The following is a 12,502-nucleotide window of genomic DNA, read 5'->3' as shown; positions in this document are numbered from 1 at the left end:
TTTTTTTCCCCCTCCTTTAAATATACATGTATTTATTTATGCTGCTCTAAGATGTGTGTGGAAAGGCAGCAGGCAGGATCAGTGTGCTGGGGGGGGCTGGCAGACACTCATCTACCCCATGGGGGGGCCCTGCCCATGGGCCGAGCCCTGAGAAACTTCATTTTTGGGAAGAGCACGAGCCCAGGAGCTGCCGGGAAGCGGTGGGTGTTGTGGGCCTTCTGGCAGGGCTTCACGGCTCCAGCGCTTGCAGGCGTGGATCTGGGCCATCCCAGGCCTCTCCCCGAAATCACTTCCAGCCTTAAACGTAAGGAATGGGGTAGGCACGTCCGAGAACAAAAGCAGTTCTGGGATGTAGGTGTGGGGAATCCAAAGCTGCCCCTGGGGTCGGAGGCGATGGTGGGGTCAGGCAGGGTTGTCCCCAGGGTTGGTGTGAAGAAGGGACCCAAAATGATGCTCTGAGTGCCCGGTGCTGTCCGTGGGCCGTGTGGTCCGTGTGTCTGACGTGGAGGGGAAGCCCCGGCATAGGGGGCTGGTGGAGGCAGCCTGAGATAAGGGGTTTTTCAAGCTGTGCCTGTGGGAGGGGAGCACAAAGGACAGAGGTCAGCGCTGAGTTAATGGTTTACATCAGCGTTTGCTTGTGTATTAATCACACCTGCAAATATCAACCACTTCCTATCGTAAAAGCACATATGGGCGCTTTTTCCGTTTGCCCATATGTGATCAGCTCTGATAGGAAACCTGGCAAGGGACAGGGCTTGGGGAGGGGTCGGGAGGAGGAGCTGACCCCAGCCCGGAGCTCTGCAAAGGGGTGGAAGTGAAGGGGCTGTGTGTGGAGCAGATCCGCTGGCTGCTCTCGCGGGAAGATATCCGCCCTTCCCGTGGCTCCCTGTTTTCCTTTCGCTTTGTATTGTGCGGATAAAAGGCCCTGGCAGATGCAGCAGAGGCGTGCAGGGTGCAGGGGTCTGGTTTGCAGAGAGGAGTCTCTGAGCATCCCCCCCAAAGTGGCTGTTTGGAGCTGGGCTGTGGCTTCTGCTGGCCCAAGACAGTTTGTCCCTTCCCTGCTCAGACCCAGTGTTGTGGTGGCTCCTGGTGGGAAGGGACATCTTGGATACCTGTAGAAAGGGATGGGCTGAGGCATTTTGGCCATCATGACCCCCTTTGTTCCCATTGGATTCATGGAGAGGTCCTGGCCAGGGTGGTGGCTCCATCGCTCCAGGCTGACCTGCTCCCTGGGACCTCTGGCATGACCTTCTCCGTGCACAGCAGGACATGGGACCTTGCCAACCATGGCTCATGCCTGGGTTGATCCTGGCTCCTCATGCCAGCCCTGGTGCCTCCAGGAGAGATGAGCATCCGGTGAGTCAACAAAACCCAGTGCTGCTGATGATGGAGGGAAGGAAGAGGATGATCCCAAAACAAAAACACGGGACTGAATAGGCCCCTAAGTTTGTTTTTCTCAGATACATGAAGCTGAAGCTCTTTATTTCTCTTCATTAAGCACCAGCTCCAACCTGCTGCTGCTGCGTGACTCAGTGGGGATGCTTCATGCTGCTGCCTTGTTGCCATTTACCTGCTTTGACTTTTCCCTGTGAGTTTTGCAGCCCCCTCCCACCCACCTCCCTGTCTCCTCCCTACACCCTCTTCCCCCACCGTGTCCCCACCCTGCTGGTGCCCTTCCCTCGGCACCCACGGTGCCAATCCTGGGTACCCTCTTTGGCACTTGGTCTCCTTGAAATCCGTGTGCCAGGAATATTTTTTTTTTGCTGCTTGGGGAAGGGGCTCTGCAGAGCGGGGCTGGCCGGGGGGCAGCGCCCCAATTGCGTGGGGGGCACGGGCCCCTGGCAGGTGGCTCTTATTTAAGCCCAGGCCTCTCTTCTGCTCCTCGCCTTTGTGTGCCTCGAGAGGCTTTTGTTGCAGCCTGAAAAGGCTGAATAGCTGCTGCATCTGTCGCGGGGGAGAGCGGGGCGAGGAAATGCTCAGCAGATGCCCCGGGCAGGGGGGGAGATGCGGGGCGGGGGGTCCCGAGCATCCCCCGCCGGGCACGGACCCCCGCGGGAGCTGCGGGCAGGGGAACCGGCAGCACACGGGCACGGAGGGTTGTGCAACCGCGGCAGGCGAGCGAGGCCCCTTGTGAAAGAGCGAGAGCCGCCTCTCCCCTCGCCCCATTGCAAAATCGCCCGCAGGAGCCGGGACGAGGCGCCCGCTCCGACATCTGCCTCCGCTCCGACATCTGCTCTGCTCTGACATCTGCCTCCGCTCTGCTGGCTGCTCCTGGAAGGGATTTTAGCTCGCCTCTTCATGCCTGGCTTGTTGCTCGTCTCAGGCCACGCACTGGGAAGGCTTTCCCTGAGCTCGCTGCGATGGCTCCAGGTCTCCCTCCGAGTGCTCCCATAATTCAGGCTGCGAGAATGCGGCCGAGCAGCTCGAGTGTGTGTGTGTCAGTTCGCGTTTGCTCAGCCTGAGTTGCGTCTCCTGTCTTGCTCCCTCTTTGTAGCTCTTTCTAATCTGAATAATTCTCTCTTGCTGGGATCCTTCTTCCAAACCTTTCCGTCTTCCTTGAGGCAAGAGAACGTGGAGGAACCTTTTGTTCATGGCTGTGGAGGATGGGGCTGGCTGTGCTCGTGTCTTGCCCGAGCGGTCAAAGCCTCAACATCCTCCTGGGCCCTCATGGCACCTCTGGAAGTTGGGTAGCTGATGCCTGGTGCTGTCCTGCCTTGCGAGCCATGAGGTTGGATGAAGCCACCTCCATGAGGGAGCAGCAGCCACCCTTCCAAACAGTCACCCTGGCATGGCAGGCCGGGACACGCTGCAGGCAGAACACTGCCGGACCCACGCACGGCTCCTCCTCCGGACGCGTCACCTCTCCTCCCTGGCTTTCCCCGGGCAAAACAAAAGTGAGGATGATGCTTTTTGCCTGGTCTGTTGGAGCTTCAGGCTCTCTATCTGTGGCTCTGTGTGCGTGGGCAGGGCAGAAATGATCCCCAGCCTGGGAAAGTCCCGCCAGTTCTGTCTGTCCTGGTGGGTGTAAGCAGCAGGGATGGGGTTAATGTAAAGGTTTATATAAGAGCCATGGTGATGTGGGGGAGGTTTCCTGAGCTGCACGTTTAATTGTTCTTGCTTTGTGGTTGAACCATGAATTTCCCTCCGTTTGGTAACATAATTCCTCTTATGGGCTTTGGGACTCGTGATTTTATTTCTCTTCTGTAGTTCATAAACAGTAAAAGCGGAACGAAGCTTCGCTGCTCCCACGTCCTTCTGCTGCCCTCTCCCTCTGAACCGTGTCTGCCAGAGGCTGAGGCAGCTTTGGGGCGATTGCCTGTGGGCTCCCCAAATATTCTGGCGTTAAAGGCTCAGTTCAATCCGGGTCCCCCTGCACTGTGGGTCCTGGGGGCGATGGGGTTTGCCTTCCCAGTGCTGCGAGGTGGGAACAGCACGTGCAAAGCTTCCAGGACTGGCTCTACAAATGTGTAAAGCAGCTGACGCCAGTTGGCAACGAGTTTGCAGGGGAAGATTAGGAGAGGAAAATCCTTTGAAGAGAAACCCTTTTGCTTTATTAGGAAAAAATGCTCCTTGCCCCGTGTCAGCCGGGTCAGGGGAATCCGAAGCCTGTGTGTGTGATCCAGGCAGGGGGAACCTCTGCTTTGCTTCCCTGCTGATAACTTGGGAGGATGACAGGTTTTCTCTCTTTGCTGTAGGTTTATTCTTGCTGCAACTTAAGAAGGGTTTATTTTAACCCCTGTGGTGCAGGCAGGCCCTGAGGGGAGCTCCTGGGGGTGGTGTGGGGTCTGGATAAGCTCCTGCAAGTCCTGACAGAGGGATGGTTGCTGCACAGGTGAGGCACATGGTGTGTGCTCCTCTGCTGGGGGACTGTGGAGAACCAGGTGTGATCAAAATACACATGGAAATAAAACCACCCTGCCTGCAAGAGCAGCTGGAGCGCCCGGGGTGAGCGTGTGGTGAAGAGGGGCAGCCTTGGAAAATGAACAACTCAGCATGCCAGTATGGGCCTGATCCTTACTTTCCTTGGAAATTGCCCATGGGAGGTGAGTTTCTCCTGTGCAAGCTCTTGGACAGGGATTTCTTGCCAGTCTGAGGGAGTGCAGTGTGTTCTTGGCTCGCCGAGGGGCAGAAGCGTTTGGGGCTGCGGTGGCACCCAGGGCAAGGAGCGGCAGGACAGTGTCCTCAGGGACCTCCTGCCGTGCCAGTGGAGGAGGGACCTTCCTTTTCCTTCCTTTTCCAACCTGCTGTGACTCATGGAACATCATCCCAGGAGGAGGTGGCGAGACTGAATCAGTGGTGCCTGAGGGAGAGGGAACGTGAGCGCGGGTGGCTCCAGCCCCCTTGTTTGCTCCAGTGCTTTCCTTCCTTCCTTCCTTCCTCCCTCGTGCCCACCCACCTTTGCTGGGCTTGCTGGGAGGTGATGGGGGGAGAATTCAGCTCCACGTGCTCCTGAGCAAATAGGACAGAGCCCCCAGCCCTCCCTTGGAGCTGAAGTTCATTTTCAATGCCCTTGGGAGCAGGCTGAGCCTGGGTTTGGGTTTGGGTTTGCTACTGGGGTGCCATCTCCCTGCAGACATCCCAATGAGCCGTTTGCTTTTCAGGAGCTGCTTCCAGGGTTTGTCTTTCAGAGTTGGTGAAAAGCTCAGAGCTCCTGCAGGAGCCCTTGAGGAGCCTTTGCTGCTGTCGGGGTGCTGAGCACGTAGGGGCTGGGCTGTGCCATCCCCTGATGGGACCAGTTTTGGAGCTTGAGGGTTTTAATGAAGCTAATGAGTGTGTTTAGCTTTGCACAGAACTAATTTCTCTCACAGTGTGGAATGGCTCCTGGGGGAGCTGGGCTGAGCCAAGGCTCAGGATGGCAGCAAACGCCGTCTGCCGAAATCTCGGAGGTGTCAAACTGCTGCGAGGGGAGCTGGAATGTGGCTGAAAGCTGAATTTCCTCCCTCACTGCCAGGAGGGTGGAGTGTCCCTTTCCTTGCTCTCCCTCCTTTCCTGCAGGGAGGTGCCCTAATGGGAAGCAGAAACGGGATGGGGCAGAGCTCTGGGTTGCCACAGCTTTGCTGGTTGTCCTCTGTCCATTGCCATGTTGAAGGGATACAGGGATGCTCTCTGATGATGAGCTGATGGTTGGAGATGTGCACTGGCTGCAAATGTGACACCTAAAGCACATAACAACTTTAATGGGAAAGGGAAAGGGATGCAACTCCTCTGAGTGTGAATCCTGCCTGGGTTTGTTCTGAGGTGGTGGTGGAGCCTCCTCTGCAGCACTGCCCTTGTTCTCTGTCCTGGGGACACTTGTGTAACTCAGGGATCTGGTTACTGCCCAGCTCAACTGCTGGAGCCTCTGCTCCAGCCAGAGCAAGCAGGTAGAGCAGCGTTTTCTATCTGAAATAATGAAGGGTTTGATCCCCACGGAGCCCTCCCTTGGAAGGGGAACAGAAGACAAGAGATGGAAAAGCTGAACTGAGAGCAGCTGTGGGCTTTTGGGGGGTTTCCAGCAGCTTGTCCCATGTGCTGCCCTTGCTGCTCTGCAAAGGGTTAACCCTGGTTGTGCTCCAGGTTACTGCTGTTGCAAAATCTGCTGGGGTGGGATGGGGGCAGTTGACCCTTGTTGAACCTCAGGGAAACACGAGGTGCTTTTCCCATCCCAGCCTCCTCATTGCAAGCCAAGAAATACAAATCTTGCCATGGCCATAGGCTGCCCTGCATTCCAGAGCTGAAGCAGGGACGTGGGCAGTGTTACCACACCCCCCAAGTGCGTTCGATGTGGAGTTCCTGTAACTGGAGCTGGGACGTCACCCACCACTGGTTTCACTGCTGGCTGTGGCCAAGGGATGGGAAGGAAAGTTGTCAGCTGTGGGAGCCTCTGTGGGAGCAGAAACTGGTGGAAGCACTGCTGGGTCCTGTCTGGATCAGGACCAAACAGTGTCACCCCTGTGTCATGCTCAGCACATCCCCAGCTGCCCCGGGCACAGGGAGCCGGTACCTGTGCTGAGGGCAGGATGTTGTGGGGTGTAGAAGGTGATACTGGGCCTGTGGGCTGGTTCTGCCGTGGCTTGGGCATCACCTTGTCCTTCCTGCGTTGGTAATGGCCTTCCCCACACAGCCTCATTGCATCTGGCCTTCAGCTCCCCGTGATGCCGCTGTCCTCCGCCACCGGGAACATTTCCTAAATTAACCAAATCATTGCCTTAACAAGGCTTAATCTGCTCCTCTCAAAGCCTCTCCATCACATCTCCATCCCTGGCTGGCAGGGGAGTGGAGGGAGCAGCTGGATCACAGCCGGGTGTTCCCAGAGCACCGGGGCAGCTGTTGGCTCTCGGCGGGTACCCGAGTACAGACACAAACGTCAGGGCTGTGCTGGTACAGGTAATGGAGCCTGCTGCCTCCTACTTCATTAAAAATACAATTAATCTCCTTTAAAAGCGCCCTGAGTGACCTCTAAAAATGGGATGTATTTTGCTGTACCTCTCCTGTTTGTCTTGTGCAGAATGATGTTAACTAGCTGCTTCCTGCTGTTCCATTTTCCCAGAGCGTAATTACAAATCGGGTTCTTTTTTTTTTCTCTTCAGCTTCCTGGCTCCCCACACCAGGATCTTCGGAGCAGGGCTGCAAATAGCCAAGCTTTTCTCCAAAGCTCTTTGCGTGGCTCCTGGGGGGGCTGGTGATATGTTTGCTTACGGTTTTGGCTTCCGCAGGATCCAGTTTTTAGGGTAATTAAGCAATAGAGGAGCAAGGAGGGGCCGTCCAACCTCCTGCCCTGTCTTCCTTTCACCCCGAGGCTGTCGGTGCAGATGATGTCAAGCAGTTGTGCAAAGGTTGGCTTGGCCACTTTGGTCCTCCCTGAGCTTCCAGATGCCATCCTACACCCCATGTGCTGTCGCAGGTTTCCACTGGCATGGGATTCCTCCACCTCAGGAAGCAGGAGAGCCGAGGAGGTGGGAGAGGTGTGACTAAACCAACCCCATGGAAGGATGGGGTTATGGGTGGGTGGCTGAAAGGCACATCCTGTTTTACCTTTTCCTGTGGCAAAGGACAGTTACAGTTCCAGGCAGGAGTGCAGATTGCCATTACTCTGCCAGGGCATCATCAGTGAGTGTTTCATCTCTCAACAGGCAATGAGTGGGTTTTGGGGCTGCAGTGAGTATTAACCTTGTTCCTGTGAATTCCCCCCTGCGCTGGGCACCACTCTGCGTCCTACCAGGCCAGCAAAGCATCCCAGGGCTGATGCTCCCATGCTCCTGGAGCTTGTCCAGGAGAGGCCAGAGGGGTCAGAAGTACTTTTCTGTCAAAATCTTGGTAAAATGACCAAACCTGCTGTTTCCTGCTGATGCACACGGAGGGTGGGGGTGTGTTTCCACATCCCTCTGCTCCGAGGTACAGACCTGCTCCAAAGGGTGTTTCACTGAGAGCTGCCAGAGACAGGAAGGAAAATGAACTGTGCTCAGGATAGACACGTTTGTTGCTCTATATTTAGGAGCATAATTAAGGCTGGTTGTTTATCCTGACAAACACGGTAATTAATAGTCTGTGGCAGACAAGCAAATCCTTCCTGCACCTGGGAACTGTGAGTTGTCTTTGGGAAGGGCAGGGGCCTCATTAAAGACCTGCTGGTGCCCGGGAGAAAAGCTGCTATTTAGGGAACATCTGGCTGTTTGCTTTGTCCCCTCCCCAGGCACACGTGGCCTGGTGCTGGTGGCCTCTGAAGTTGTGGTGAGGGAGCTTTTGTGGTCAGCCCACGTGTCAGGGCAGGAGGGTCCTGCTGGACCCACGGAGCAGAAGGCTGAGGGATGGGAAGTGACAGGGGCTGCGTAAAGCAAGGTGTGAGGGTGGTTGGTGGCACTCGGGGTGTCAGTGGTGTAGGTGTCAGAATTTGGCTCATGAAAGCAGTAGGTCTTGCTGGTTGGGCACTGGGGGTGGCAGTGAGGTGACAGGCGGCTGGGATAAGGTTTTACCAGCTTTGGAGGGGAAGGGCAAGAAGCTTCTGAGGGCAAACGGCTTCTCACTCTTCCCACTAGATGGGGATGGAGGCATTGTCAGAGCGCGTCTCCCGCGCCCGCAGGGAGCACCCTGCTCGGCCCCTGAGTCTTCTCGGGTGGGCACTGTGCCAGCAAGGGGTCATGGCCTGGCTCTTCTGAGAGGCTCGAGGCTGATGGGGGTCTCCTTTCTCTCACAGATGCTGCAGGACTGCCCCAAGGCCCGCAGGGAGGTGGAGCTGCACTGGCGGGCGTCGCAGTGCGCGCACATCGTCCGCATCATGGACGTCTACGAGAACCTCTACCAGGGGAGGAAGTGTCTGCTCATCGTCATGGAGTGGTGAGTCCCCGGCCGAGGGGCACCCCCAGCCCTGCGGGGGGGTGGGGTGACGCCAGAAGTGGGGTGAGCACCTTCCAGCACTGCTGCTGGGATGCTGGGGACCCTGGGGAGGTGCCGTGCCAGGGGATGCAGCCTGTGAGCCGTAGGGAGGGCAGCCCTGGCAGAGGAGCTGCAGTGCTGGTGTTGGAGGGGCAGCGGGAGCTGCACTGGCTCTGAGTCATTCTGAAAACCCTCTTGGCTGTCGGGAGGCTGAGGGCCTGTGGTTCTCACAGGTAGATCATAACCAAACTCGCTTTGGCCATCGAAATTTGGGGTAGTCAGCGTGTTCCTGGCAGCCTGTGGTGGGTCCGTGGGGCCGCAGCCACGCCGAGCTGACACGTCTGTTAACGCTGTGGCACCTCCTGCAGCAGCAGTCAGGTGGCTCCGGGTCGGGTAGATGTTTGATACAACCTGGGGAGGAGGAGGAGGAATGAAGGGGAAAGTATTGAAACCACATCCCAACCGCAGCTGTGATTTGATGCAGCTTCCTTGCCAAAACCTCTCCTCTGGCAAGCTGGTAGGTTGCCCGGGGGGGCAGCGGGTGCGAGGAGCAGCGCCGGGGCAGGCGGCACAGGCAGCGGCTCTTGTGGGGGAAGAGGCTTCCGAGAACCACACTGGGCAGCCAGGGGTGGGAAAGGTGTGTGTGGTATGGAAAGAAGGAGTAGCTGAGTGGTAGGAAACAGGTCCCCGGGGCTGTGTCTCTGAGAGCTCCATGCTGTCCGAGGGTGCTCTGGGTGTAGCGCCCGTCACAAGGCAGTGTTTGGTTCTGACGTGAGCTTGGTGTGTCTCCATCCTCACAGGGCCCTGAGGGCTGCCCACTATTGGTATTGCAGATGTCTAGAGAATGTCAGGGGCGCTGGCAGGAGATGCTGTCAGTGCTGGGAAAGCAAGAAACTGTTTCTGCTTGACTCAGATAAGGCAGGGACAGGAAGCGCCATTATCCCTGCTCACGGAGAATTCTCCCGTTATCTCACTCCTGATCTCTCTGGGAGCTGAGTTTTTCCTGAGGGTACCCGGGGAGGGAACCACGCCAAGGATCCCATGGTGCTTCTCCAACACCTCACATGAGACCTTGCTGTGCTGCAGTGGGGTCCAGCCTTTGCCTCCCCCACCCCATTGCCGAGCCCGTCTCGGTGCTGCTGATGCCTCTCCCATGCCCTGAGCTCGACTCAGCACTTCTGCCCGGGGTTTGTGTGCCGGTGAGGGGGTTGTCTGGTGAGCAAAAGGAGGGCAGGGTGTGCTGGGAGTGCTCTCACCACCTTCAAGCCACATTTGCTGTCTTTACTGTAAATGTGTTTTCTGTGGGCTGGTGGGGCGACCACGTCCGCCTGCCCCCGGCGTCCCCACGGCCGGCACGGAGCCTCTGCCCTGCTCATTTCTGGAAGGAGGAGGCTCTGAAACGCCCCACGCCCAGAAGCACCGACCCAAGGGCTTGGATGGAGAAGGGGGTTGTTTCTTGCTGAGCTTGTGCAGCTCCTGAGTGAGCATCAGAGGTTTTGGCACAGCTCGTGCCGGCGTGGGGTGGACCTGCAGCATCTAACGCCGCCTGCTTCTCTTCCAGCCTGGATGGTGGGGAGCTCTTCAGCCGCATTCAAGACAGGGGAGACCAGGCCTTCACAGAACGGGGTATGGAGCCCACAGGGTGCTGGGGTTTTGTCTTTGGACCATGTTTTGATGTTTGTAGAAGTATCTCTGGTCTAGCCTGTTCTCTCAATGACTCCTTTGGATCCCCAGCAGAGTTTTGCACTCAGGGAATGAGGAATGTGGGTGCAAGTGCTCCTGCTTTTCACGTTCACTTGAGAGCAGGGTTAGGGGATGTTTTCTCAGCTACCCTCCCACCCTCTCTGTCCCAGTCCAGCACAGGTAGGAGATTCAGTGCTCTTTAGAAACACCAACCTCCCTCAAAAAATGAAGTCCAGGGGCTGTGGTTCTCATGAATCTCATTCATTTCATCCCTTCTACTCTTACTGCCAGGAAAAGCAACTACACAACCCAAACCCTGAGCCTGTTGCCCCCTTGGCTTCCCATCCTACGGAGAAAGCTTTCCCAGCTGGATTCCCTGCTGGCTGGGGGTACTTAGTGGTGTGAACCCCTCCTTGGATATTGGGGTCAGGGGCTGGAGCCTGCTCCATCCCTTCTCCTGGGAGTTTCTGTCCCATTTGCTGCAGGCTCCTGACCCAGGGATGGGTGCTGGGTGGGCCTCTGTGGAAAGGAACTCTTGTTTCAGAGGAAACCCCTTCGGCTTCAGCCAGGCTGTTTGGTTTGTAGAGTTTTCAAGGAAGTAGTGCTCATTTTAACTTGCTTATGAAGGCTTAATGATGGGTTTTTTTGCTGCTTCAGAGGCTTCAGAGATCATGAAGAGCATTGGGGAAGCCATCCAGTACCTGCACTCGATCAACATCGCGCACCGGGACGTGAAGGTACAGTGCACCTTCACCCCCCTTGGCCTGTGCCAATGCCAGGCTGCCCCAGCCCTGCTGCTCACTCCTTCTTCCCTGTGTGTTTGCAGCCTGAAAACCTGTTGTACACCTCCAAAAGGCCCAATGCTGTGCTAAAACTCACAGACTTTGGCTTTGCTAAAGAAACCACCACGCACAACTCCTTGGCCACTCCGTGCTACACGCCGTACTACGTGGGTGAGTGCCCGGGGGGGTCTGAGCTTCCAGGTTTGCAGAGCTGGAGGGCAGATCTTGGGGGGGTTTGGGCAGTGCCATGTGTGGCCCATCACCTCTGCATCCAGCCTGGAGCCCCATTTGCAGCCTGGTGCTGGGGGCAACAGTCTCCACTGCTCCAGGCAGCGCTGCCGAGAGTGCCCGGAGCTGCAGGTGGATCCATGGGATGGTCGCATCTCTTCCACCCGGTGCTGCCACGTGGACTCAGGAATTTTCCTCTCTTTCAGCCCCGGAGGTGCTGGGCCCAGAGAAGTATGACAAGTCCTGTGACATGTGGTCCCTCGGTGTCATCATGTACATTCTGTAAGTCTGATGATCCCTCTCCATCCTCCTGGGGTCAGAAGAGGGGGCAGAACCTTTCTCAGCTGCTCCTGTTCCTGGCACTGCCCCGTGCCCTTCAGGTGCTGCTGGGGAGGTTTTTGGGGTGACACATTGACTCTGTTCCCTCTCCTGGCACAGGCTGTGTGGGTACCCCCCCTTCTACTCCAACCACGGCCTGGCCATCTCTCCTGGCATGAAGAAGCGAATCCGAATGGGCCAGTACGAGTTTCCCAATCCTGAATGGTCCGAGGTGTCAGAGGAAGGTACATGTGGTCCCCGTGGTGGCTTGTCCCCAAGCTGAGGTCTCACTTTGGGGTCAGCTCTGTCCAGCAGTGCTGTGAGGACTGAGGGGAGCTTGGGCACGTCATGGGTCAGCTCTCAGGGGTGCAGCAGCTTCACCTCTTTCCTCGAGAGGCTTTTGCTGAAGGGTTTGACCAGGGTGAGCTCTGTGGCACAGCAGGGGTGTGTGTGCATGTATTTTGGGGCTGGTGGCTCAGGTGGGAGCTCAGGGAGATTTCCCCTGGGACCTGCTGATGCCTGACCCTGCTCAAACCCTTCCAGTGAAGCAGCTGATCCGTAACTTGCTGAAGACGGACCCGACCCAGCGCATGACGATAACGGAGTTCATGAACCACCCCTGGATCATGGTGAGTGCTGGGGGGAGGAGCAGCAGGATGGTGGGGGGGTACAGATGGGGCAGGGATGGGATGGGATGGGATGGGATGGGATGGGATGGGATGGGATGGGATGGGATGGGATGGGATGGGATGGGATGGGATGGTACAGGATGGCTGCAGCTCCCAGCTCACACTCCTCCTCTCCCTGCAGCAATCCATGCAGGTGCCCCAGACCCCGCTGCACACCAGCCGGGTGCTGAAAGAGGAGAAGGATCTGTGGGAGGATGTGAAGGTAAAAACTCTCTCCTTTGCTGTCTGCAATGCTCTGCCCCCTGGTGTCCTCTGGGGACTGTCATCTCCTGTCTTCTCACTGCAAAAAAGGCTCATTCACCAGCCTTGGGAGTGCTCAGAAACTGTGTAGATGTGGCACTTGGGGGCATGGTTTAGTGGTGGACCTGGCAGTATTGGGTTAACCACAGGATCATAGAATAGTTTGGGTTGGAAGGAACCTTAAAGATCATCTCATTCCAACTTCCTGCC

At 56.9% G+C, this 12,502-nt stretch overlaps 1 protein-coding gene across 2 annotated transcripts; it reads left to right on the top strand.

Annotated features, from left to right (window-relative positions):
• Nucleotides 1–1,278: 1,278 nt before the first annotated feature.
• On the top strand, nt 1,279–12,416 carry MAPKAPK2 (MAPK activated protein kinase 2). Of its 2 annotated transcripts, none has more exons than XM_029962529.1 (9): nt 1,279–1,356; nt 8,174–8,313; nt 9,914–9,978; nt 10,693–10,772; nt 10,862–10,988; nt 11,252–11,327; nt 11,484–11,608; nt 11,907–11,992; nt 12,174–12,416. In XM_029962529.1, exons 1-9 carry the CDS (start codon nt 1,294–1,296, stop codon nt 12,381–12,383), a joined length of 972 nt encoding a protein of 323 aa, XP_029818389.1. In that variant the 5' UTR covers nt 1,279–1,293; the 3' UTR covers nt 12,384–12,416. The 2 variants fall into 2 exon arrangements, with proteins under 2 accessions (XP_029818389.1, XP_029818390.1); XM_029962530.1 differs by lacking the exon at nt 1,279–1,356 and adding an exon at nt 3,987–4,043.
• Nucleotides 12,417–12,502: the final 86 nt, after the last annotated feature.

This window comes from Manacus vitellinus, unplaced genomic scaffold (genome assembly GCF_001715985.3).
Source record: "Manacus vitellinus isolate BGI_N305 unplaced genomic scaffold, ASM171598v3 scaffold_47_pilon, whole genome shotgun sequence".
In the NCBI taxonomy this organism is placed as follows: Eukaryota; Metazoa; Chordata; class Aves; order Passeriformes; family Pipridae; genus Manacus; species Manacus vitellinus.
Note: the sequence above shows the minus strand (reverse complement) of the source record. Positions and strands in the feature narration are given on the sequence as shown.

Bases quoted from the DNA above. Each gene is read 5' to 3' on its own strand.
- MAPKAPK2 (XM_029962529.1), top strand. From the start codon at position 1,294: ATGCCTGGGTTGATCCTGGCTCCTCATGCCAGCCCTGGTGCCTCCAGG. The intron at 9,979-10,692 runs GTATGGAGCCCA...TTGCTGCTTCAG, and splicing joins CCAGGCCTTCACAGAACGGG to AGGCTTCAGAGATCATGAAG. The intron at 10,989-11,251 runs GTGAGTGCCCGG...CCTCTCTTTCAG, and splicing joins CTACACGCCGTACTACGTGG to CCCCGGAGGTGCTGGGCCCA.